We start from the raw sequence: 23,114 nt of genomic DNA, 5'->3' as shown, positions 1-23,114 counted from the left end.
GATGGAGATGGAATAGCTTGTTTTTTGCTTCTATTCCCCCCTAAAACACCTCGCCCCAAAATCCTAAAAAAACTCAGATTCACATCTTCCAGTCACGTTGCAGCATCCCAAATAGCCTCCCCTATGCTTCTGGAAGGTTAGGGGGATTACATGTGCTATCACCTCCCAAATATCAAATGTTATGTACATCTGATTTAAATTTTTATCACAATGTCCTTGAAATTGGAACTGGCTATGGATTTCAGCTGAGGGACCCATAGCTTATCACATACGATCATAGTGATAACAGTTATATTACTTGCCTTGAATTAAAGATCCATGTTGGAATCTTGTGAAATAGAAGAGCAGGCCTTGAAGAGAAATTGCAGATTATATTATAATGGATGAATGCTCTTGGCTGTGCATTTGCAATTTGTTCCACTGTGTTACGCATCTGGCATACTTGTTCACTTTGTAACTCACATCAAATTCTTGTTATTTTTATTTCTTTTTTGCCTTTTTCAGCAAGTTGCATCAGATTTTTATTATTCTAGAACAGTGGTGGCGAACCTATGGCACGTGTGCCGGAGGCGGCACTCAGAGCCCTCTCTGTGGGCACACAATGCTGATGCGGCCCTGGCACTTTGCGATAAATAAGTGGGTTTGGGGTTGTGGTTTGGGCACTCGGTCTCTAAAAGGTTCGCCATCACTGTTCTAGAACAATGGAAAATGTTGAACTTATTGGGAGAATGGGCCTGATAAAAAGTAGTATCCTAAATTCATATTAAGAAACATCTATTTATATTGAAACGGTACATAAATCTTTGGGATTTATTAAAGCAGAAATGCAGCACAGACCAAACTTGGAATCACATTACAAACAGCGCTGCTATTAACATGATGCTCCAGCTGTGTGCCATGTTAAAAGAACAGATCATTGTCCAAATAGGTTTTATTTGTATGATCAAAAAAAAGTGGTTCATCAAGTATTGCAGATATTCCTGCTGCTTCAGTCAAAGCCACAGTATACTACTTTAGTCCATACAGCAGCAAACTCCCAGAATTGTGATTATGATACACTCAAGATCCAGATTCCTTTAGGAAGGAAATTAGATTTTAATTAACTGGGAGAATTGTATTATTTTAATTTAGATACTTGAAGACTTCAACATTATACATAAAGTTATATTCAAAAGAAAGTTGCTTTAATTGCAGGTTGCTTCATTTGCATGTATTTGTAAATACAATTTACTCTTGATTTTGAGATTTTATAGCCCTCTCCATCTCCACAAACAAAAAAGAAAAGTAGTAATTTTGGAGTCTTAATTTTAATCCTGTTGATCAAGTCTGGACATGTTCAGGTTCATTATTTGAATTAACTGCAAAGGCTTAAGAGGGAAGCTTCTTAGCATACCAATATTTTAATTTTGAGAAAAGTGTTAAGTGTAGATCTTGTTTCATGTATTTCACAAAATTGGTTATTAAGGTATTTTACTTTTAACAGTGCAGCACCGATTTTTAGAAACAGCTTCTTTCCATTTCATTATAACTTCTATTCAAAGAATTTGTATTAAAATTGGAAATAAAATGAATATTTGTTGAGTTTTCACCATAGATGTGATATTCCTGTTTAAAGGTTAAAAAAACCTTAATGCTTAGAAAGTTGAGTCAGTAACTGATTTTATTATAGGTTCAAAATGTTTAAGAAATGTTAAACTGGAACACAAGGCTTTTGTATCCTTGCCTGCCCCCTGGTGGATAACAGTGTGTTAATGATAAATGTAAAGAAATACATGATGTGCCTTTTTATGTCATGCTTTGTTTACCATATCAAAACCACTGGTATAATAGTCGTATAGCTAACTGGTGACAGTCTGGAACTTGCTGTGAAATAAAGCTGCATAAACTCAAGATTCTTTCAGTCAGGATGTCTGTGGTTACAAGTAAGAAACAATTCTGCAGCTACCTGTTCTCCAGCATATGAAAAATCAGATAAAATAGAATGCAGTTATGACAGCACATGGAATATAGTGTTGAGTGAGAAATAATCAAGGTTTATTGGTTAATAAAAAAATAAGCAAAAGCAAAACTGCATAGTCAATAAATGGGTGGAAGCAGTTTTTCTTTTCTGGATATAGTTCTTGCAGCACATTAAATTGTTTCAGCGAACAAGGAGTCTTAAGTGCTTTGTGGGAAGACTTCGTATAGTATTGCAGCTTTTATTTACTGGGGAATTTTTTTTGAATCTTGAGAACATTTTGGTTCATAAGTTAACATTATGGTTTAGTTTTAAGTTGCTCTGTAATTTTTGAGTGGTTTTCATGTTTTGTTTTTAGTTACCTAAACTAAAAGATTAACTTTTGTGATATTTTTAAAAATTGTCAAATAAAACATGAAATTTGCCAACATAGTATTACAAGCTTAAAATTTACTGGCTTTTTTGGGAAAAGGACATGGTGGCTGACATCTGGTACCTGAAATAAAGTTCTCCATAACTTGTGTTCAGAGAAATTTGGATGTTGAAGCCCACAAGTCATAAAAGAGCCAAGGTTCCCCACCCCTGATCTAGACTCTATGCTTCAGACTGGGACCGGAACTCTCTTGGTATCCACAGATGAGCTGCACAACAGCATATCCTCCTTGAACCCAAAAGGACTGTCATATATTGATAAATAATTTCAATAAGAAATGGTCAATATCTTGAGAAAGAAGCATGGTAGCAAGTGTACAATTATGACTCCAACAATATTCTTAAGAAAGCGTATTTAAACGCTCAAAAAAAAGTTGCAATGGGTTGTCAGAAAAGTCTTTCAAAACTCGATATGACATGTTATAGTATGTGTGATGTTTTAGAAATACTTGTGAAGAACTATTTTGCCTCCGTCTACAGTTGCCGATACACTTCAAAATTGTCTCATATTAGTTCTCATGAACATTATGCTGGTAGTTCCTGTATTTGGCTATTCTGAAAGAGGATATGTTGTTGAGTAAAGATAAAATTATTCAGCATACTTTACACTAAATACTTTTAATGAACAAAATTAAACTGTCTGGAGCCCTGGCTTAGAAATAGTGGGTGGATTTAAATAGATTCACCCAGAATTAAATAGGAAAAAGTGTGTATGTATTCATGGAGAAAATCTGTGTGGTGACTAGGAGTCAAAAACAACTTGATGGCACATAATACACAAACACACACACACACACAAACACACACATATACATCATACATTATAAGGCCTCACAGGTACTCTCTGGTTCCAGGCTTCTTCTTCAGCTGTAAAGTTAGTATCCAAATTTAGCCGGACAAATAGACTCCAAAATGAACTGGAGATACCAGTTCTGCAGATGTCACTCTAAACCAGCTTCCAGCTGCAGAAACTCTCCAATGTGGTCATGATACAGACAAAGTACATGGCTGCACCCAGCTGTTAAACACTGTGTAATTTCAGCCCAAAACAGCAATCAGCAACTGATGTGGTTTAGAGGAGCAGACACACGGTCCACTTAGTAAACTGTCATGTGCTTGCAATGTTGTCTCCGCCTTACTTGTTGAAATTAAAGGCTGTCTTTTCCAATTTAGGTTGAGCAATGTGACATCTGAGTCACTTTCGATAGATGAATACAGATTAATTATCTCTGGTTTTCAGCCACAGTTTAGTGACGGGGAGCTTTGAGAGTTTTGTCTCTTTTGTGCAAAAAACAGCTCTCTTATTAGACAGAATTTTATTTTATTGACACAACCTATTTGATGGAATTCTACAGAAGCTAAAACAGAGGAGTATGTGAAATCACAGTCCATACTTTTGTCTGTGGCAACCATTTAAACCTCGGATTTGTTCTCTTGGCCCTATGTTAAAGATAATAAATATAGCATTATATCCACTATACCTACTTGTCATAATCCAGCATTCCCCAAAGATGCAAACATCAACACATAAAATTTCTAGCAACAGGAATGATGATGATGATCATCTTATCTACAGCACCAGGTTGAACATGCTGGTGGTAATAGTGACTAATACTATCGTTCTATCCATTTTGATGTTTAAAAATATCGATAGAAAAACAAGCTATCTTTATTCAATCAGGTACATAGCTGCAGTCTTCCCAACCTACCCAGTCTCAAAGGTTTGATTTATTGTATATCCTCTTTCATATATTACCTGTATAATTAAATGGCAGCTATAAATTACTGTGATTAAATTACCCATGTCAATCCTAAAACAAATAAGCCCTGAGTATTCTTTGGAAGGACAGATATGGAAGCTAAAACTCAAATGCTTTGGCCACTAAATGAGAAGAGAGGGTGCATTGACCTTGATGCTGGGAAAGACTAAAGGCAAAAGGAGAAGGGGACGGCAGAGGATGAGACGGTTAGATAGTGTCATCAACGCAGTGGGCATGAGTTTGAACAGACTCAGGGAGATAGTGGAAGACAGGAGGGCCTGGTGTGCTATGGTCCATGGGGTCATGAAGAGTCAGACATGACTTACCAACTGAGCAACAACAAATGTGTAGTATGCACACATACATTGCTAGATTCTCTGCATGTGGTTTTTGTTTTATTCCTGGACTATGACTGCCCAATCCAAAATGATGCAATTTATGTTCTGAATTGCAACATTTGTTCATACTAAACATTTCCTTCTTTTCACTACTTATTTTCAATAACAGACACAGAACCACAGTTATCTTCTATTGAGCTTGATACAGCTTTCATCTGATGATAGGCAACATATAAATATTTAAGTGCAGCTTGCTTATGCACATTTTCAGATGAACCCTAGAAGAGAACTGCATTAGAATAAATTGACTGCAGTGCTTTGAATGTGTGTGCCGATTTTTCCCAGTAATTTCCTTTAAAATTACACCTCTTAAAATAATTTTTCTCATTGTCTGAAGACTGCAACACTCCCCAACTGCAGTTTTTCAGGCATCTCAAGGCAATTCCTTGATAGGCGGTAATTGGGTCTTGAGAAGGATGCTGCTACATTTGCAAACATAAAACCTCACAACAAAAGTAGGGATTAAAGCAGCCCCAGAATATCTCCTGGCCAGCCTGATAATTAGAGTGAGCCAGTTGCAGGAAAACCAATTTTGGGAGAGAGGCCCAGCCATGGGCTGCTGCAGAGAGATCAGTGTAGATCTCATAGTCTGCCCTAATGCCATTCTGGCCAACTTCTGTATAATTTCAGCTGGCCACACCTGAAATAAATATAACACATACTTTCTCTTCCCCTTTCCCCTCCTCTTCCCCCAATCTCCTTTTTTTTCATTCCTCCGGTGCTTTATCTTCCAGCATTACTGAGGCCTGTGTTATCCTCCTGTCCTGTCTGAGGCCTTCAGGCCACTTTCAAGCTGTCATTGTTCCTGTGTGATCCTAGCTGGCACTCCTCGTCATGACTGTCAGGAAAATAGTGTTTTGTCCTCATTGAGATGGCTAGGAGGAAAGTGAGAAAAAGGGAGGCAAAGGAATGTGTTCCTGTTGCCAAGGTACCTGTGCTTCCTTGCCGGGCTACTATTAGGATATGTCAGCCTTGTTGTCATAGCAATAACAATAAGGATGCTACTTAGCAACCCTGAACTACTGCTGTGTGATATAAAATAGAGAAGGGTTTCCTTAACTGCAGAGACAAAATCCTATATTCTTGGCACAGTATTTTCACATGTTGACATCTTTGGTGCATGCAGGAATAAATGTGGCTACTGAATCAGAGAAGATAATGTTTATGAAAATCTTCTTTTCTCCTGTCCCGTTTGGAGCTCACCCTAATTTGTGATTTCAAAATACAAAATTAGGCTCAGGCCTTCATTTTTATTTTTCTTATTTAGAGCAGCAATGATTACATAACCTTAGCCATTAATCAAAAACAGTTTCTGTATCTTTATAACAGTGAAAAAAAAGGATTCCTGTTTGATGCATATTGTGGCCAGCTAGAAGGATAAAATTAATCCAGTCTTATTTCCAAAGTGAGATTTATTATCATTCTTTGTCTGCGACTGGGCATAGAATAGAGCCACGAGGGATAGTAGTAGTAGTAGTAGTAATAGTAGTAGTAGAAGTAAAGTTGAAAGGGACCTTTGAGGTCTTCTAGTCCAAACCCCTACTCAGGCAGGAAACCCTATACCATTTCAGGCAAGTGGTTGTCCAATCTCCCTGTCATTCTATTTTCCTGCTTAATATTGATTTTTCCACCACACACTTTTAAGGGCATACGTAATAGCAGTTGCAAATCTCATTCATGAAATGAGATTTCAAGTGTGGAATTGTGGATACCAGATTTATCTGGAACATAGAATTATATTTCCTTTGCTTCTGAGAAAGCTTTGAGTACTGTGTGACAAGAACCTTCTATTAATGTCACCATATCATTTTGTCAACATCGTTCTGCAAAAGGAGAGGTTTGTGATATGAGGGTAGTGTTACATAAGTGCTCTCAGGTTTAGTTTAGGGTCACTCATTTACACACTCACAGCCCTGTAAAATTGCCACATTCAAATCACTTTCAACTGAACACTGAGGTACAAATGGTTCTTTAAAATACACGGAAACCCAATGAATTTAAAATAACAGCAAACTTTTACTAATTATTTGTTGTTAGTTGCGAAGTTATGTCCGACCCATTACGACCCCATGGATAACATTCCTCTAGACCTTCCTGTCCTCTACCATCTTCTGGAGTCCATTTAAGCTCACGCCTACTGCTTCAGTGACTCCATCCAGCCACCTCATTCTCTGTCGCCCCCTTCTTCTATTGCCCTCAATCTTTCCCAGCATTAGGCTCTTCTCCAGTGAATCCTTCCTTCTCATTAGGTGGCCAAAGTATTTGAGTTTCAACTTCAAGATCTGGCCTTCTAAAGAGCAGTCAGGGTTGATCTCCTCTAGGACTGACTGGTTAGATTGCCTTGCAGTTCAGTTACTGATTATAAAGTATATCTATTTGCTCTCTCACACGCACAATCTCCTTCATTCAATCAATGGATCATTTCAGCTCCATTTTCTTTGTCAGCAACAATTGTCAGACTAATCTTTCATCTATCTCTCAGGTTCTACTTACACATTCAACTCTTGAAATTGTTTTACTTTTCACTAACCTTTCTAAAATTTCATTGCTATTGTTTGCCCATTTCTGACATATCAAAATAATTCCAAAATCAAGAGAGTTTGGAATTTCGCTGTCACATATATATTTATAAGAATTCAGTTTTCCAAACAAAAACGATTCTTGCTGAGAAACTATTAAGTATAAAAAATAAAAATTAAACAGAGACATATTTGTGTTTTTGCTGTTATTTTATATTGCATTTATCTTTTATTTATAGTTTTGTTAATTTCCGCACAGATCAGATTTATAGCTACTAACCTCAGAATAACTGTCCCAAATGCTTCAGAACACACTTTGCTACAGTCATATGCTATTTCTAGAACCTCTTTATTTTCTCATCCCAGTGATTTCTTTAATTGCTGAAAAATGACTCCAGATTGAAATTAGTGTCCAGGAAATAATCCAGTACTTTTAGCATGCAATTCATCCAACTTTCTAACATTTATGTAAAGCTAGGGAGAAAAGCTTGCCTATTGAATATCTATGTAGTCAGTACTGTACTGAGTTTCATATTTGTAACAAACTAAGATGGAAAATATAGTTCTGTAAAATCTTCCATTATCTAAATGTACACAACTAGCCATTCTTTTGTGAGTTCTTAGGAATGGTACAACAAGCAGAAAGTTAACTGATTGTCCTCCAAGTGCTTTTTAAAAAATAACTCCTGTAATATATGCTTATGTATATGTGTACATAACATGGATTGAAAAAAAGACTCTACATGTGGCCTTTAAATTGTACTGTGTGAATATGTTTAAAATGTCTTTTCTTTAAACAGAAAATGAACGTAATTGAAATTTGAAATATTTAAATATTATTTTAATGCATTTCCTATAATTTTATTTCAGTTTTGATCTGATCAAAAGATACTGGCAATAATGACCATTTTAATTGTAGAGAATTATAACATTTTATAAATAACACTATGACATCCAGCCAAACACTATGACAATGCATCATTAATGAAAAGGCTTTATACTGTATAATGTATAGGAAATGATCATTGTCTGAATATGTCTCTCATTCTTTCAGTGGGTGGGTTTAAAATTGTATCCACAAGGGAGTTTAACTGCAATCACCACATAACAACTATGGTAAAGATAAGGAAAAGCATACTCAAAGCTACTCACAAACTCACTTTTGGAGCTCAAATGATTTAGATGGAGAACTTTTCACCTGGCCTTGCCCTTGTTTTAATTATAGGATTTGATAAAATGGGAAGCTGGATTAGTTTGAAGTGGCAACAATGATCTACACTTTAGTAACCTTGTTGGAATGAGTGCCCTGCCTGAAAAATGTACAGTCTTGTATATGGTATTTTTTATGGGTTTTTTTTAATCCCTCTCATCAGTATGTTACTCTTGATGTAGGAAAGGTTCTGTAATGTCATCTTCTCAACCCGTATTTGTGGAATATTTATGGAACTTGTCATTTCCTTTTGGGGGCAGCAGTTCTTCAATTGAAAATGCAGTCTTTTTTTGTCACTGGTAAACATCCAATTTTAACATTTGTCTAGGATATTCCTGTATCTTGGTGGCTTTCACTGGCAGCAGGAGATACAATTCACTGCTCAGTGAATTTGCAGAAGTGATACATGTTCTCTACAGAACAGATTGTCTAAAACTGAGATTTTAAAACTTTTTCATGCTATGGAACTTTTTTTTAAAAAAAAAATTCTTGGAGTATCTGATCAGGACAATAGTCTGCTCTGAGTGTGTGGTTTCTTTTATTGTACAAGATGGGGAGTAAATCAGGTGGAAAAATAATGCCATAGGCACTCTGGATGGCAGGAGTGAATGTTTGAATGCATTTTAAAAACGTTTTTTCTCTTAGCTCCTCACAGAGATGTGAAAATGAATTAAAATGATAACAGACAAACGGGCTTCCAACAGCCAGAGCAGCTACCTTTCAAATTACTGATCTTTCAAAACTCTGAGTCCAAAGTCAGTGCTAGCATCATCTTTAGGCCAGGAAACTATGAAAAATGAATACACTCAATAGGGGGTAAGGATATCGCAAGATCAGCCGGCTGCACTTCCAATCTGTACTCTTTAGAAGCACTGCATTCCTCACGGATTATTGTGCTGTTTCATAATAATATGGCTATTTCAGTATAAATCAGCCTGTTAAACATTTCTTCCCTGCTCCTTCTCACCTTTATAGTCCAAGGGAAGTTGCCTTCTGAGCCTCTTGCTCCCCCCTCTGTACAACTGTGGGCTATGCTGCCTCTTATCTGATTGTTCCCTAGGCAACATCTCTTCACTCCATCTCCCAAGGTCTTTTCCTCATACTGTGACAGGGTGTAGAAAGCAACTAGGACTTGTATACCTTTCAAAAATTTGAGGGTTGAGCCACCCAACTTTGGGGTGAGGGTGGGGTGGAAGTTGGATTCTATCCAAAGTATACCAGATATATATATGAGCTGACTTCTGCTTAAATCCCATATTAAACAAAGAGATCTTGTATAAACAGTAACCCATTCTTGGATCTCTCAATGGTCTTTCATTTTTCCTTTATTCCCATTCACTTAGGATACCTAGAAGGATTTTTCTTCTTCTGGTTCCCATCTATTCAAAATATTACATAATTTTCCCCCAAATTCATCTCTGATTCTTCAATTCAGCAATTCTTCAATCCGGCAATCAGTATAGCATGCAAATGTCACTTTCTTACTTTCACACTGTATTTCAGTAATTGATACCAATTCATACTTTCCTACATAGAACTCAGGTCTTTGAAAAGGAATGTCCTATGATTGCTTGGGAATACTTTTAAGCCAATGGCAGGATATTATTGTGATATTCACTTGTCTGAGATGGTATAGGTTCTCCTGCTTGAGCTGGACTAAAAGGCCTCCAAGGTCCCTTCCAGCTCTATTCTATTCAAATTATTGTGATATTATTGAATTGGAATATCCATTACCTGTGAATTGTACTTTAATATTTTATTGAATATAACAGCAACTAGAACACATTTTCTAGATAAATAAAGTTTAGGTTTTGTTTTTAAATTAATCTTGCAAACCTTTAGTATGTTTTATATCCTGAAGTCTTTTGAAAAGATCATGATGTACAAATGCCTTCTATATGTTTATTTTCTCATGGATGTTATAATATTATAGGTATTATATTCCATAAAAATAATTTGAAATAAGAATATTTCTGAATAAGGCCTATAGATTAAAATTAATTTGATATGGAATATTTTCAAATGCACAATTCAGAGAAATAATAATAAAAATGTATTTGCATGTCAGTTCTACATTTGATACTTTTTCAAAAGTTATAACAAAAATTTTTTAAGAATATTTTATTCAAACTGAAGTGCTTTTAAGAATTTTGTGATTTTCATATTTATACATATATTTTAAAACTTTGTTTCTTATTACACATTTTTTTACAAAAATGTTGATCAATTCAAGTTAAAATGAAATTATTGTAATATTAATAAAACCAAGATTACACATGGCCAGGAATATTTCACCTTAACCTTACATATTAAATAGAGTTCCAATGATTTTGTTTTCCCCACATGGCTTTCAGATACATGACAATCTTTGAAGCAGAAAGCACCAGAGAGATTATTTTGAAAAGCTACTGAAATGTGTACATTTTAAATAACAAGCCTACTTTAAATCCTTTTCTAGTAAAAGAACCCATAAGAATTCTTGCTACATAAGAAATCAGTAATATATTTACATAAATGTTAACCTACAAATTCTGTAAACATTAGATCATGATTAATTAACAAATAATTATTTGCTTTGATAGTTGTGGTGGAAATCTGAAGAACTGTTTCCACAATGTGGCCTATTATTCAAAGAAAGATTCACTGATAAATCTTAATACAAGTTTTTCCAATCTCAACAGCTTTTAAGGTCTGTGGATTTCAACTCCTAGAAATCTTTAGTCAGCATAACCACTGCTAAGAATTTTAGGAATTGAAGTATTCACATCCCCAAGTTGTTGAGGTTGGGAAACGGTACAACTTCTGCATCTCAGGTTACTTTTATGGTGAAACGTTTATTTACAGTTCAATATATGTGACAATTACATCTGTTTACATTTGAGGCTACAGAGTTATTTTCTTCTCAAGCTACCCTTACCATTAGGAGCATATACTGTATATGGCTTCTTGGGCTGCTGTTATCTCCTATTTCTGATAGAATGATACATTTAGCTTTTTATAATTTTAAAAATTAGAATACATAAATGTCATTATTGCACCTTAATAAAAAAGCAGGGATTTGTTCAATGTAGTGACTGAATAAAACAAATAAATTTTAATACTCCCAGTTTTGTTCATTTTCTAAATATGATTTAAAGGTATTTAAATAATATGGTTCCTTCTCGTTTCTTCAAATTGGGAACATGCTACTTTGATTAAGCTTCATTTTATTGGTTTAGAATTCAAGAAAATGGGTTTCCCAAATTTTAGAAATACCAACATTAATTTGGTAGGACCACCAAAGTGTGAAGATCATTTTTTTCCTGTCTCTTGTCTTACTCTATGTTTCAATAATGAATACATGATGCTTATTTGAGCAGAACCCTGAGATAAGTTAATATGTTGGAAATAAAATAATAAATGTTTTAATAATACCAGTTACCAGAGAAGAATCTTTTCTTTAAAGTGTTAACTGAGTAACAAACTGAAAGAGCCAAGAATATTGGTTCTTTAGTATGAATGATTTAAACTTACCTATATAGGTGTGTGTTCGTGTGTACACACAGAGACATATACATACATACACACACAACCTGGGATTTAAGTGCACTTCATGTTTATGGTTAACTTAATTAACCTAGCAGAAAAATTCTCATAAATGCTGAATCAATACAAAAAATATATAATTTTTGATGTCAAGTTCAAATTCAATGTATGACTTCCATTGCCCAACACATATTAGATAATTATTATTGTTAGCCCTGTGCACAAGTGTCATTGTTCCCTAACCAGAGGCAAATCTGAGCATATTTGAGGGGTGTAATTCGAACTGCAACATTGTAATCCTGTTGTTCTCCATTAACGTCCACCCACTGGTGGCCAGAATAAATGGCAATAATTTTGCGTTTCCATTTCTTCTTGATTGGTTCTTTAAGGCGGAGGTAGATTCCTGAACCAGTAGAGCCAGGCTCAGCATCACAATACTGGTAGAAGAGATCACTGGATTCATCAGATATGCTGCAAAAGCGATAAACCAGTTGGCCAGCTCGGTCTGCATCATATCCAGAAAAGTGGATCATATTTCCAGGAATCATCTTGCTATTCGGGCTGATGCCAAGTTCCATGTATTTCTTCTTGTGGGGACGCCTGAGCTCCAAAACTGCATAGTCATAATCGACTGCAACATCCCTTGTCACGTCTGTTGTCCAGCCTTTGGGGATCTGAGTACTTTTAACTCTGGTCCACTGGAAGGAGGGCTTGCGCTCTGATGTCCTCTCATTCAACACAGATGTCTTTTGTTTTCTTCCAGCTCTGCGGCCAGATCCCCTCTTCTGGAGCTTGGAGTCGGCCACATCATCTTTGACTTCCGGCACCTCCCTCTTATTCCTCTTGGCTCCCCTGCGTCTCTTGCCACTGCCTTTGGATTTCAGTTTCAACAGCCCCACTCTCAGTTTCTTGCCGCCTTTAATGTAATCTTTACCGTCGTGCACACAATGGGCAGCAGTGAGTACATGCTTTGGAGAAATAAGGATGCCACTGCAGCCCGTGGAGATTTTTACCGCTGTGTTAAAAGGAAAGTTGGTCAGAAATCGAGTGTCTGAAATGCTGAATCTGCTGTCTGTGCCATAGACCTGTCTCTTCCTTCTTGTTGGCGTCTCTCTAGTACCGTTTACAACCGCATCGGGCTCCATCCCCAGAACCTCCACTTCTGTCAAGGTCCTCGTCCCATTCTCAAAGACTGTCTCATAGGAAAGCAGCTTCTTCAGATCAGACCAACGTGGCACTGGTAGTGTCCTTTGGCATTCAATCCCACATACGCCGCTCAGTTCTAATTTGGCACTGGCTTCAAATTTAGGAGTGTCGAGAAAGAAAGTCTTTTCCTTCACAATCTGTGGTATTTTTTTTAACTGCCAGCTAAAATCTTGTAGGTTTACTCCATTTGTGAGGCTGAAGGCGAGAGTCAAAATGAGCAAAACGAAGGCCATCATGTGCTTTGTTTCTGTTTTGAAAACAAAAAGTGTGAAATATTATTTTAATTACCATAAATTTACAAGAGCTTCTAGAAACCTTGTAAATTTGTGTCATAATAATATTAAATATGGCCCTATAAAGACAATTAAAAACTCCCACTTTACGACCTGGTAGTCCCTATTTCGGGTAGAGTCAGGGTGACTGGATGGAGCTGAGCTATAAAGATAATAAATATAATAAAAGTAATATATTCAAATAGCTATCAACAACTTTTTTTTTCATTTTTAGCTTTTTGAGATTTTATTCTGCATCTAACTAAACAAATATTTAAGCACAGCATTCATGTGGCTAGCAAAGCCAGAAATATTTATTTATTGATATTTTTTTTAGTCTTATAACCATATGCTGCTCTACACTGGTACTGTGTAGTATTAGAAAAAAATATATTTTTAATACATCCTTGCTTTCCTTCAGAACTTCAAGGTCTCTTGTGTGGGGCTCTCACTCCATCTTCTATACCGAGCTACAATCCTGTGAGGTAGGTTGGCTGAGAAAGAGTGCCTGGCCCAAAATCACTCATCAAGATTTCTTTGCTGTCAATTGAAATCAATCTCTCCTCAATCTTAGTCCAAGACTTTAACCACTCTACAAGACAGCATTCTTATATTCTATATCCATAACTACTGAACTTAACATATTTTAGAAATAATTAAGAGTTTGAGCTAAAACTGTCACAGCTGATGCCTTTGAAAACTTTACTTACACATCTTTTTTTTTCCACTAGCATTTGCATTAGATCTCCTAACTGAACTTGTTATATTTAACAATATTAAAGACAGAACAAACCAGGATCGATCCAGAAGTGAAATACCTTTCTCAAGAATATTTTGATAAATATCCATGTCGACTCAGAAACTGAATTCAGACCTTCAGAATACTTAGTAAACTAAGTATACATAAGGCCCCTTTCACATGACTCCCAAGTACATCTTCTCAGTTCTCAACATTGTTTTTCTGTCCCAAAGGTGCTTTTTCAGGAGGCAACTGGACTTTCTTATTTTTCTTTGAAGACGTTTTGCTTCTTAACTAAGAAGCTTCTTCAGCTCTGACTGGTTGGTGGGGAAGGGAAGGATTTATATTCCCCACCATCCAATCAGAGCTGAAGAAGCTTCTTGGATGAGAAATGAAATGTCTTCAAAGAAAAACAAGAAAGTCCAGTTGCATCCTGAAAAAGCATCTTTGGGACAACTATGACCTGTATGACTGAGAATCTCCATAGACATTGTTTTTCTGTGGTTGCCTGGAGTATCTTCACATTTTTCTATTGAAGTCATCCAATGTACTTCCATGTTGGCCAATGATGGAATGCTAAAACAACTTCCATCCTCTGCTGTGTTTTTTATCCTTGAATTACCTTGAAAAGCAGCCACTGGCAGAGCCATATTTAGAGCAGACAAAAATGGCAGAATGGTAGTTAAGTAAGATGGGACCTTGGTTTTAGGAGAAAAGGGAAAATCCCAAGAGCAAGGACAAGAGGGAAGAACCACTTGCCCTGTATTACATGGGAAATGCAGCTGATTTGTCTCTTCTGCATTGTCCCGAGCTAGTTACCTTCCCAAAATAATTTCGGATTAAACGTTTTATTTGACACATCAATAGAAATTGCACTACTGTATGTAGTTTGAGCAATTCAAAATTAAGCATGGACTTGACTAGTCAGGGATAAATTCTTAAAATTCTGGAAGTTTTATTTTGAGTGCCTGTGGTGGACACCAAGTTGGGATGATCTGCTAGAGTTGTATATTCAGAAGCAGCAACAGATGAAATGTTATTTCCCTCTATTTTGATGAATGCTCAAACCAACAGCACCCATAATTATATTACATTTCTAGCCCTTTCCAACCTGTTGTTTCAATAAGAGAGGATTCTTTTTTAAACCTGGAGGTATTAACAGTGTCTCTTCCCTCAGATGGTTTGTATAAAAAAAACAGCTTGAATGTTGCAGTGCTCTGAAACTAGCCCTAACACAACCACAAGGACCACACCAGCTTCTTGTATTGCATTTTGGTTTGTTAAATATATGCTTCTTACTGCAGCAAATTCAGGAAGGTAACTTGTAATTAACGGCAGGCGCGTCTGATGTAATGGAGGACAGTGCCCCAGTGAGATTGAGGCTATCCTAATCACAGCAAAGAATAAATGTGTGGCCTGACTCCTCCTCTGGCCACCGTATTCTCCTTTACCTCAAAAACGAAAGAAACAACATCTAAAAGCACACCATTTCCCTGTTCTCTGTCTCTCATTCACTCACTTCTCCCAGTAGCGAAATCAAAACCTGAGGTATCTTCTCCTTCATCTTCTGACTCATTTCCACATATACTTTTGCAAATAGCACAGTACCGTGAGACTTCCTTGGCTTACAGCAAGGGAGGTTCTCAAAAGATGACAATGAGGCTGCGACACCCCACCATTCTTCACCTGGGCCACAATTCAAGCCACCATATTGGCAATATTGGCACCTCTGGACACTTGCCTTTTGCTCCTTTAGTAAACTAAGCATTAAGCATCACCAGTGTTGTTTTCAAGATGGCCTGCAGTATAGGTCTCCCATAAATTCCTTGAAAATAATAATAGTGGGGACTGAAGATCATTTGCCAGAAAAAAGGAAAAGGATAGAGAAAAGTGACAGGGGACACCTTAAGGGTTAGGACAAAGGTCTTCAAACTTGGCCCTTTTATGATTTGTGGACTTCAACTCCCAGAATTCCTCAGCCAGCAACGCTGGCTGAGGAATTCTGAGAGTTGAAGTCCACAAGTCATAAAAGGGCCAAGTTTGAAGACCCCTGGTAGGAGGAGTGGTGCAGAGAATCCTCACTAGTTCGTCTTATGGCCTACTTTTGCAGCCATGTTCTAAACCAGACATGTCAAACTTGATCAGGACGGTTTTGCCATTGCCGGCAATGGGGTAGGCACGGCTTCCGGATGACGCATCCAGCCTGCAGTTTGACATCCCTGTTCTAAACTCACAAAATCCCTCTATGACAGTCACAACATAGTTCCAATTTTTAAATATGCCTATCAGCCAAGATGTGCTCTAGTCTAGTCCTTAAAAGGACCTAAAACGTTAGTTTAATTAACTATATTCTGCTGTGAGCGTGTGGTTTCTTTTATTGTACAAGATGGGTAGTAGATCAGATGGAAAAATAAGGCTTGGATTGATCATTGATGGTGGTGTAAGCACAATTTTAGTTAGTTTAGTTAGTTAGTTATGTCCTATTTGAAAGGATCTTTCTAAACTACCTCAGAGACAGATACTTTACTAGTGCTAATTGTACTAAAATCCAATGAATATGTTTATCTGTGTCAAGTTTAACCATCATTTGGGAAAAGTTCAAGTTATTTTTATTTAGACTATATATAAGACTAAATTTTTGAGCAGTTTGCTTAAATTTAAGCTATCGAATTATAATTTTATACACTATATAATAACTAATTGTATCTTTTATATATTGGTTTACATCTATTTTTAATTGTTTTGACCCAATTTGAAGAGTGAGTGGGTGATGAATTACAGTAAAACTAATAATAAAGTTTCTCTTCATTTTAACTTTCATCTTAAACTCAAATATGTTTGTGAAATAACCACTAGAGGGCAGAACATTTATTTCAAGTGCACCTAATGCATTATTAAAAATGTGTTTCAGTACTTCAGACTGTGTTCATTGAATATATTATTACATTCATATGATAGACAGTGTGAATCAACCATGGCTCCTTGGTAGCCCACATGTTTTGAATGTCTTCGTACTTCTTAGTTACTGTCTGACAGCAAGATTAAGAAAGGTCCTTACATCTGAATTTGATGTTTGATTGTGCTGTAGTGATTCGAACACTTGCTTGTATTGTAGTTGTTTTGATAAAAAGTGCTGACCATCCAACCATATAGCACAATTAACGCAAGCTATCAAAAATATAATACTTCTATACATCAAAACATCTCAAAAAACAATTAACATTACAGCTACAAAGCATCACCATAGCACACAAACCAAATAAAGCCTTCCAAAACATCTTAAGTAAACTAAAATACCTAATATATCAGGAAGAAAAAAAAAATAAGAATCGGCTACAACATACAGTGTAACAACTGTACCAGCCACTATGTAGGACAGACAGGCAGAAGATTAGCGGAACACATCCACAAATACCAACTAGAAGTCAAAAGACACAAAGAAAACTCCTTACTTTCACAACACATGCCCAAATTCAACCATAGATTCAATTAGGAAACTGTGAGCATCTAGACCAGGGGTCTTCAAACTTGGCCCTTTTATGACTTGTGGACTTCAACTCCCAGAATTCCTCAGCCAGTGTGGGAGTTGAAGTCTACAAGTCATAAAAGGGCCAAGTTTGAAGACCCCTGATCTAGACCAAGATAAATCCAAAACCAGTTATGGAATGCCTGGAAGCTTGGCATTCAGATAAACCAGCCATTGACAGAAACATAACATAAATCACATTTACATACCATTCCAAAGACCCAATAAAAAATAGCTAAGAAAAAAAAAGACCAGAACATATCCTCTCCAGCAGCCAACGCTCAGATAAGAAGGGATTAATACCAGACCATTAAGCAGGTATGAACTACGATCGTTCGTGACAATTTGAAGTTATGGAGGACACTGAAAAAAATCATGGCATGTAATTGTGATTTGGGTGCTTGGCAATTGTTATGCATTTACAATGGCTGCAGTATCCCATGTTCACAGGATCACCATCTGTGATCTTTTCAGCCGGCGTCTGATAAGCAAAGTCAATTGGGAGGGTAACAAGTCTTAATTATGTGATGATTCAATGGTTTATTTAATAATTACAGCAAAAAAGGTCTAAAATTAGGTGCAGTCATATGATGCTTACTTAACAACCAATTTTCTGGTCCCTGTTGTGGTCATATGTAGAGAGATACCTATAATCAAGTGCTGCCATGGAGAAAACCACACTCCCACCAATACTCATAGGGCAATTATTGCATACAAATAAGAAGCAACCCTATATTCATTAGCACTGAAGATGTTACCTAGATAGGTAATGAAATATCTACAAGCAAGCAATCAAATTCAGAGAGCATCAAGGACTCCACAAATTCCTATATATTTATTTATATATCTCCCTCTCTGCTGTTTTTGTCTCTTCTTTTAAACTGCAAAACTGAGTACCCGCAGCATTTCATTTTGCTTTTTTTACAAAATGCTTCCTAAACTTTAAATATTGGCCTTAAAAAAAACCCCTATCTTACATTTGAAAAAACTATCATCTATCAGTACAGACTGGAAACATTAATACTTTCTCTGCTGTTATTCATTCCTATCTCCATAAGCTAGCCAGGAAAAACAATCACCAAATGGCAGTGGGGTTCTATGGACAGAATTTTCCAAGTAAAAGGGCCTGAGAAAGATGCCAGGAAGGGAAAAGAGAAAAGTCCCTGCATTCAACCCTCAAAATGTATGTAAGATATTTGATCAGGCCAAAGAGGTATGCAATATGCAATAAGTTAAAAGGAACTTCACTGACTGACTTCATCCTTTAGTTCAGGGGTGTCAAACTTGCAACGTCATGTGACGTGACTTTTTTTTCCATTGCCGGCAATGGGGGGGGCACGGTTTTGCCATGACGCATCCGGCTCGCGGGCCGGCAGTTTGACACCCCTGTTTTAGTTCTTTGGCTTATATTATCATCCATGCAACAAACACATTGTAAAGGTTTGCCAGATTTAATGGGAATAATGGGAATCTCCCAGAGCAGTTTATAGTTCTGAAAACATTTTGCATATAGATAGAACCCACTGTCAACAGAATGTGCCTTTACTCTAATCCTTATTACTCTTTTACTCTAAGATTGTAAAGTGCCATTACAATCTATCTTCCTGATATAATTTATAATTTGGAAGATCTCTTGTTTTTCTGATTTGATTGAGATATAGCTTTCCCAAGGAATACTTTCAATGTATCTTCTCAGAATTTCAGATGCTTAAAATGTAGATTTCCTACTCTAACCCAACGCAGTTAGATGTTTAATTATTATCTGAAATGGACTGGATTATCTAGAACAGTGGTTCTCAACCTTTTTAATGCCACGACCCCCAACCAGTCGTAAGTCGAGGACTACTCAACCGGTCGTAAGTCGAGGACTACTCAACTGGTGCAGCACCGTTTGCAGAATGGGACTTTTGGTGGGCTCAGCAGGGCAGAGACAGCCTGGACAATTCCTATTGGCTTTTGAAAGCCAATAGAATTAGACTCTATTCAAGAGAGTCTATTCTATTGGCTTTCAAAAGCCAATAGAATAAAAGGGAGTAGCACAGCTAAAGGGGAAAAAGGAGAAAAAATGGCGGACTGTGTTGTTTGGCGACCCCCGTGAAATGGTCATTCGACCCCAAATGAGGTCCCGACCCAAAGGTTGAGAACCACTGATCTAGAAAAAGCCTCAAGATTGACCCATTCTTGGGGCTCTCGTTTAAGATTTTGTTTCCATAATAACTGCTCAGGTTTTAAAATACAGCTGGCTGTCTTTTTGGCTCAACCATTCTCTTCTGGAGAAATTCCCTCCCATTTTTTTCACAATCCAATCATGTTATGCCATTCTTTTTTTGGTCTTTTAGAGTCAGTGTTTTGAGTCCTGGCAACAGCCTGGATAAGTGCCGGAAGTTTTCTTGGCAAGGTTTTTTCAGAAGTGGTTTGCAACTGCCTCCTTCCAAGCTCTGAGAGAGAGTGATTGGCAGTATATATTATATGATCCATGAAACTACACACTATCACTCTACTTGCAAAAGAAAACATAAAATGTAAGCTATCTATATCTGAGGTTGTATTTGGGTCAGTGCCCAGTAATCTGAGACAAACTCCAGAATCTTAGTCTAGTCATTTTACCATTTTCTTGAACACTTACTTCCAAAATGCAATATGAAGTGGTATGTTTCCAAAATAATGGCTCACAAATCCATTTGTGAATCATTGCAATGTATATGCAGTTTTGCAGTTAAGGCAGAAATTAATGAGTGGAAGATTTTTCAATGCCTAAGTAGCAGTGGCTCCCACGGGAAGCAAAATTCTCTAAAAATAAAAGCTTGAAATTACTGCAAGGAAAGAGAAAATTACTTTTGGCAAAGAAACTGTTTTCTCCCCTCTGTGTTGGTAATGACTTAATTGAGTTCTTAGGGTTAGTGCTGTCAACACTATTTCCTTTTCACTCTGCAATATAGGAAGACCTTTGAAATCTCCAATCACCTTTAATATATTGCTAAATCACTTTTCTTTCTAAATATTGCCAATTTGGTCCATGAGGAGCACAAAACCTTCACACTCAAATAAAGACAGGTATGTGGAAGTTGGGTAGCCCCACGGAATACTTCATACGTAAAAGAGGTTCCGTTTTGACAGCAGTCAGAACCTTCGATGGGTCTGGTGTGAATGCAAGTTTGAGTTAAGATGCCAGGCTAGAAACCAGGAGACGGTGAATTTCAGTCCATCCTTAGGCATGAATGCCAGCTGGGTGACTTTGGATCAGCCCAACCCACCTGACAGGGCTGTTGTGGGGAAAATAGGAGGAGCAAAGAGTATTAGGTATGTTTGAGTTATTTATAAACATCATAAAGGTGGGATAAAAGAAATATTTTTAAAAATGCAAGAAAAGTATGAAATTGGGGTTAGCCATGACTTCATTCTGCTTCATGTTCACTTGTATTCAGAAGTGAAAGAATCCATAGGTCTTTTAAGCCAAAAACTTTCAAATGGAGTCTGAATTAACACTGTGTTAGGAACTAATCAAAATGCTTTGGCTGTTTTTATTAAATGTAATCACTTTTTAGGGTCCCTCCCTTTCTACATTTCTGCTGCCTTCTTTTCATTTATTTAAACAAGGTGTGTGAAGCTGAAAATCAAATAAGTAACCTTAGTAAAAAAGACTTTTGTGATTCCAACAAACACAGCTCGAAGAGGCAATCTGGATAAAATTAGTGTCAGTTTTCCAAAAAGGAAATGCAGGGTTGGTTCTGAATTTAAAAGCTGACTGTTTCAAGAGAGCTAAATCTTTTGCCCTGTCAAATCCATACAGAAGCTCAATAAATACTCAGACCTTTGTGTACCAGCTGTGCAAAACCAAAATATTAATCATGGTAAATGCATCCACCAATGCCTAAATTCTACTTAAAGTACACATAGCTTTCCACTTCCACTCTTCAGCTTCCTTTCCTGGGCTTTAAATCCAAGTCTGTTTATTCTTCCTCTGGCTCCGCTGTTACCCTCCTAGGAATTGCTTCCAAGAACGATGTGCAACCATAAGAAAATAGTGCTAAATTCCGCTCACTGATGTTGCCGAAGCTACCATCATTTCCAACCAATTTGTCTTTACAATCTTTGATTCAGCCTGTAGCAGATTATTTATTTAATTCAATGTATTTATTCCATTTCTATGGCCGCCCAACTCAACCAAGTGCCTCTTAGGGATAGGGGATGCTTCCCGCCTGGTCCTATGCTGTATTTGCTCCGTTCCCTCGCACCAATTCCAAAAGGGGCACGGAATCGCAGCCTTTTTTTTTTTTTCCCAGACGTGCATTTGTGCCTTGTGCATTGCACTTCTGATTCACCTATTCAGTTTCCTATTTTCATTAAATATACTTTTTGCCACCGATCACGATCCAAGTTGGCATTCCGCTTTTCCTATGTCAACAGCCACACAAGCATTTCTTAAAGAAGCCTCTGACCCCGTTTAAATCATGGCTTTCTGGCAGGTTAGCTCAGCACTGAAACGCGTCCTAAAAGGCAAAGAATGGTGCTGCTTCCAGACAAGCCATTCCAACAGTGGGGATTTTTCCTGAGACTGAAGATCAAAGCAACCCTGGAACCCGGGGGGGCAACCAAACCTCGTGCGAATGGGCCACCGCTCGCCAAGCCTCTTCCCTCCTCAGACTCGCGCTCTGCAGCCGCTAACGCGTGGGTGTCCAAAGTGCAGAATCCCAGAATTTCAAGCACGCGCAGAGGGCCAGCCGTCCAAAGGGGCAGCGCCGCCGGGGTCCCGCCGCCTTCAGTTGACTCGTGAGGGAAAAGGGGTGGCGACGGCAGCGGCAGCGCCCTCGGAGCCCTGGCGAAGGCTACTGCTGCGGGCGGAGGGAGATCCGCCTGCTAGGGTCTTTCCCAGCCGCGTGGGCGGGGAAGAGCGGCGCAAAAGGAGAGGGGAGGACAGCCTCGGGAGCTACGGAAGGGAGGAAGAAGTGGCAGGAGGGCTGGCGGGGACGGCGCTCCCGGAGAGGGCAGCGAGGAAGGCGGCCGCTCCATAGAGCAGGGGCCGAGCGGCTGGACGGGGCCACATTCCCCCGTCGGATCCACCAGATCCAAAAGGCATTTTCCCGCTCTTCCGCGCCCGTCTTGGAGAGCAGAAACGAGGAGTGTGCGTTTTCTTGAGGCACAGGGGGCGCTATTTCTTGGGGCATATAGCAAGCGACCAATCGACGCAGGCATTCGCGACGGGCTTCTGTTCTCCCAAATTGGGAAATAATCTGCAAGGGTGTCTTTTATAGAAGCACGCCGTTGCAAAATCGTGCAAGATTAACTGCAGAGTCGATGCCCGACAACACCGCACCGCGTTCCCCGGCAGTTGCTGCTCGGGATTCCCTTAGCAGTCAGAAGACGCGCGCCTCGCTTTCATTCCGATGCGGGGCGCTTCCTAGCAAGCGGACAAATCTGATTCATTTTTTCCCCTCTGACAGGCTATTTAAACATCCCAAGAAGGGAGGGCCGTAGTGAGGGATATTTTTCTGTACATTTTAATTAAAGGCACCTCCAATTTAAAACAAAAGCCACCACAAAGTGAGAGGCAAAGTAGGCTTTTCAAGTAA

General features: G+C 38.0%; 2 protein-coding genes across 2 annotated transcripts in view; one reads left to right on the top strand and one right to left on the bottom strand.

Annotated features, from left to right (window-relative positions):
- Positions 1–12,698, top strand: part of SNAP91 (synaptosome associated protein 91) — a 109,717-nt gene extending 97,019 nt beyond the window's left edge. Inside the window, exon 31 of the mRNA XM_039334464.1 lies at positions 12,565–12,698. The gene's annotated coding sequence lies outside the window, so the exon portion shown is untranslated. The remainder of the gene's footprint in view (positions 1–12,564) is intronic.
- Positions 10,018–22,816, bottom strand: PRSS35 (serine protease 35). The gene is made up of 2 exons (XM_039334490.1): positions 22,143–22,816; positions 10,018–13,254 (listed from the first exon to the last, which is right to left on the bottom strand). Exon 2 carries the CDS (start codon positions 13,241–13,243, stop codon positions 12,011–12,013), a length of 1,233 nt encoding a protein of 410 aa, XP_039190424.1. The 5' UTR covers positions 13,244–13,254; positions 22,143–22,816; the 3' UTR covers positions 10,018–12,010.
- Between the last annotated feature and the right edge of the window lie 298 nt (positions 22,817–23,114).

This window comes from Crotalus tigris, unplaced genomic scaffold (assembly GCF_016545835.1).
Source record: "Crotalus tigris isolate CLP2741 ecotype Arizona unplaced genomic scaffold, ASM1654583v1 scf7180000017631.5181431, whole genome shotgun sequence".
NCBI lineage: Eukaryota > Metazoa > Chordata > Lepidosauria > Squamata > Viperidae > Crotalus > Crotalus tigris.
This window is presented reverse-complemented; position numbering and strand designations above follow the sequence as displayed.

Excerpts from the sequence above, each read along its gene's own strand:
- PRSS35 (XM_039334490.1), bottom strand. The coding sequence starts at position 13,243 with ATGATGGCCTTCGTTTTGCTCATTTTGACTCTCGCCTTCAGCCTCACA.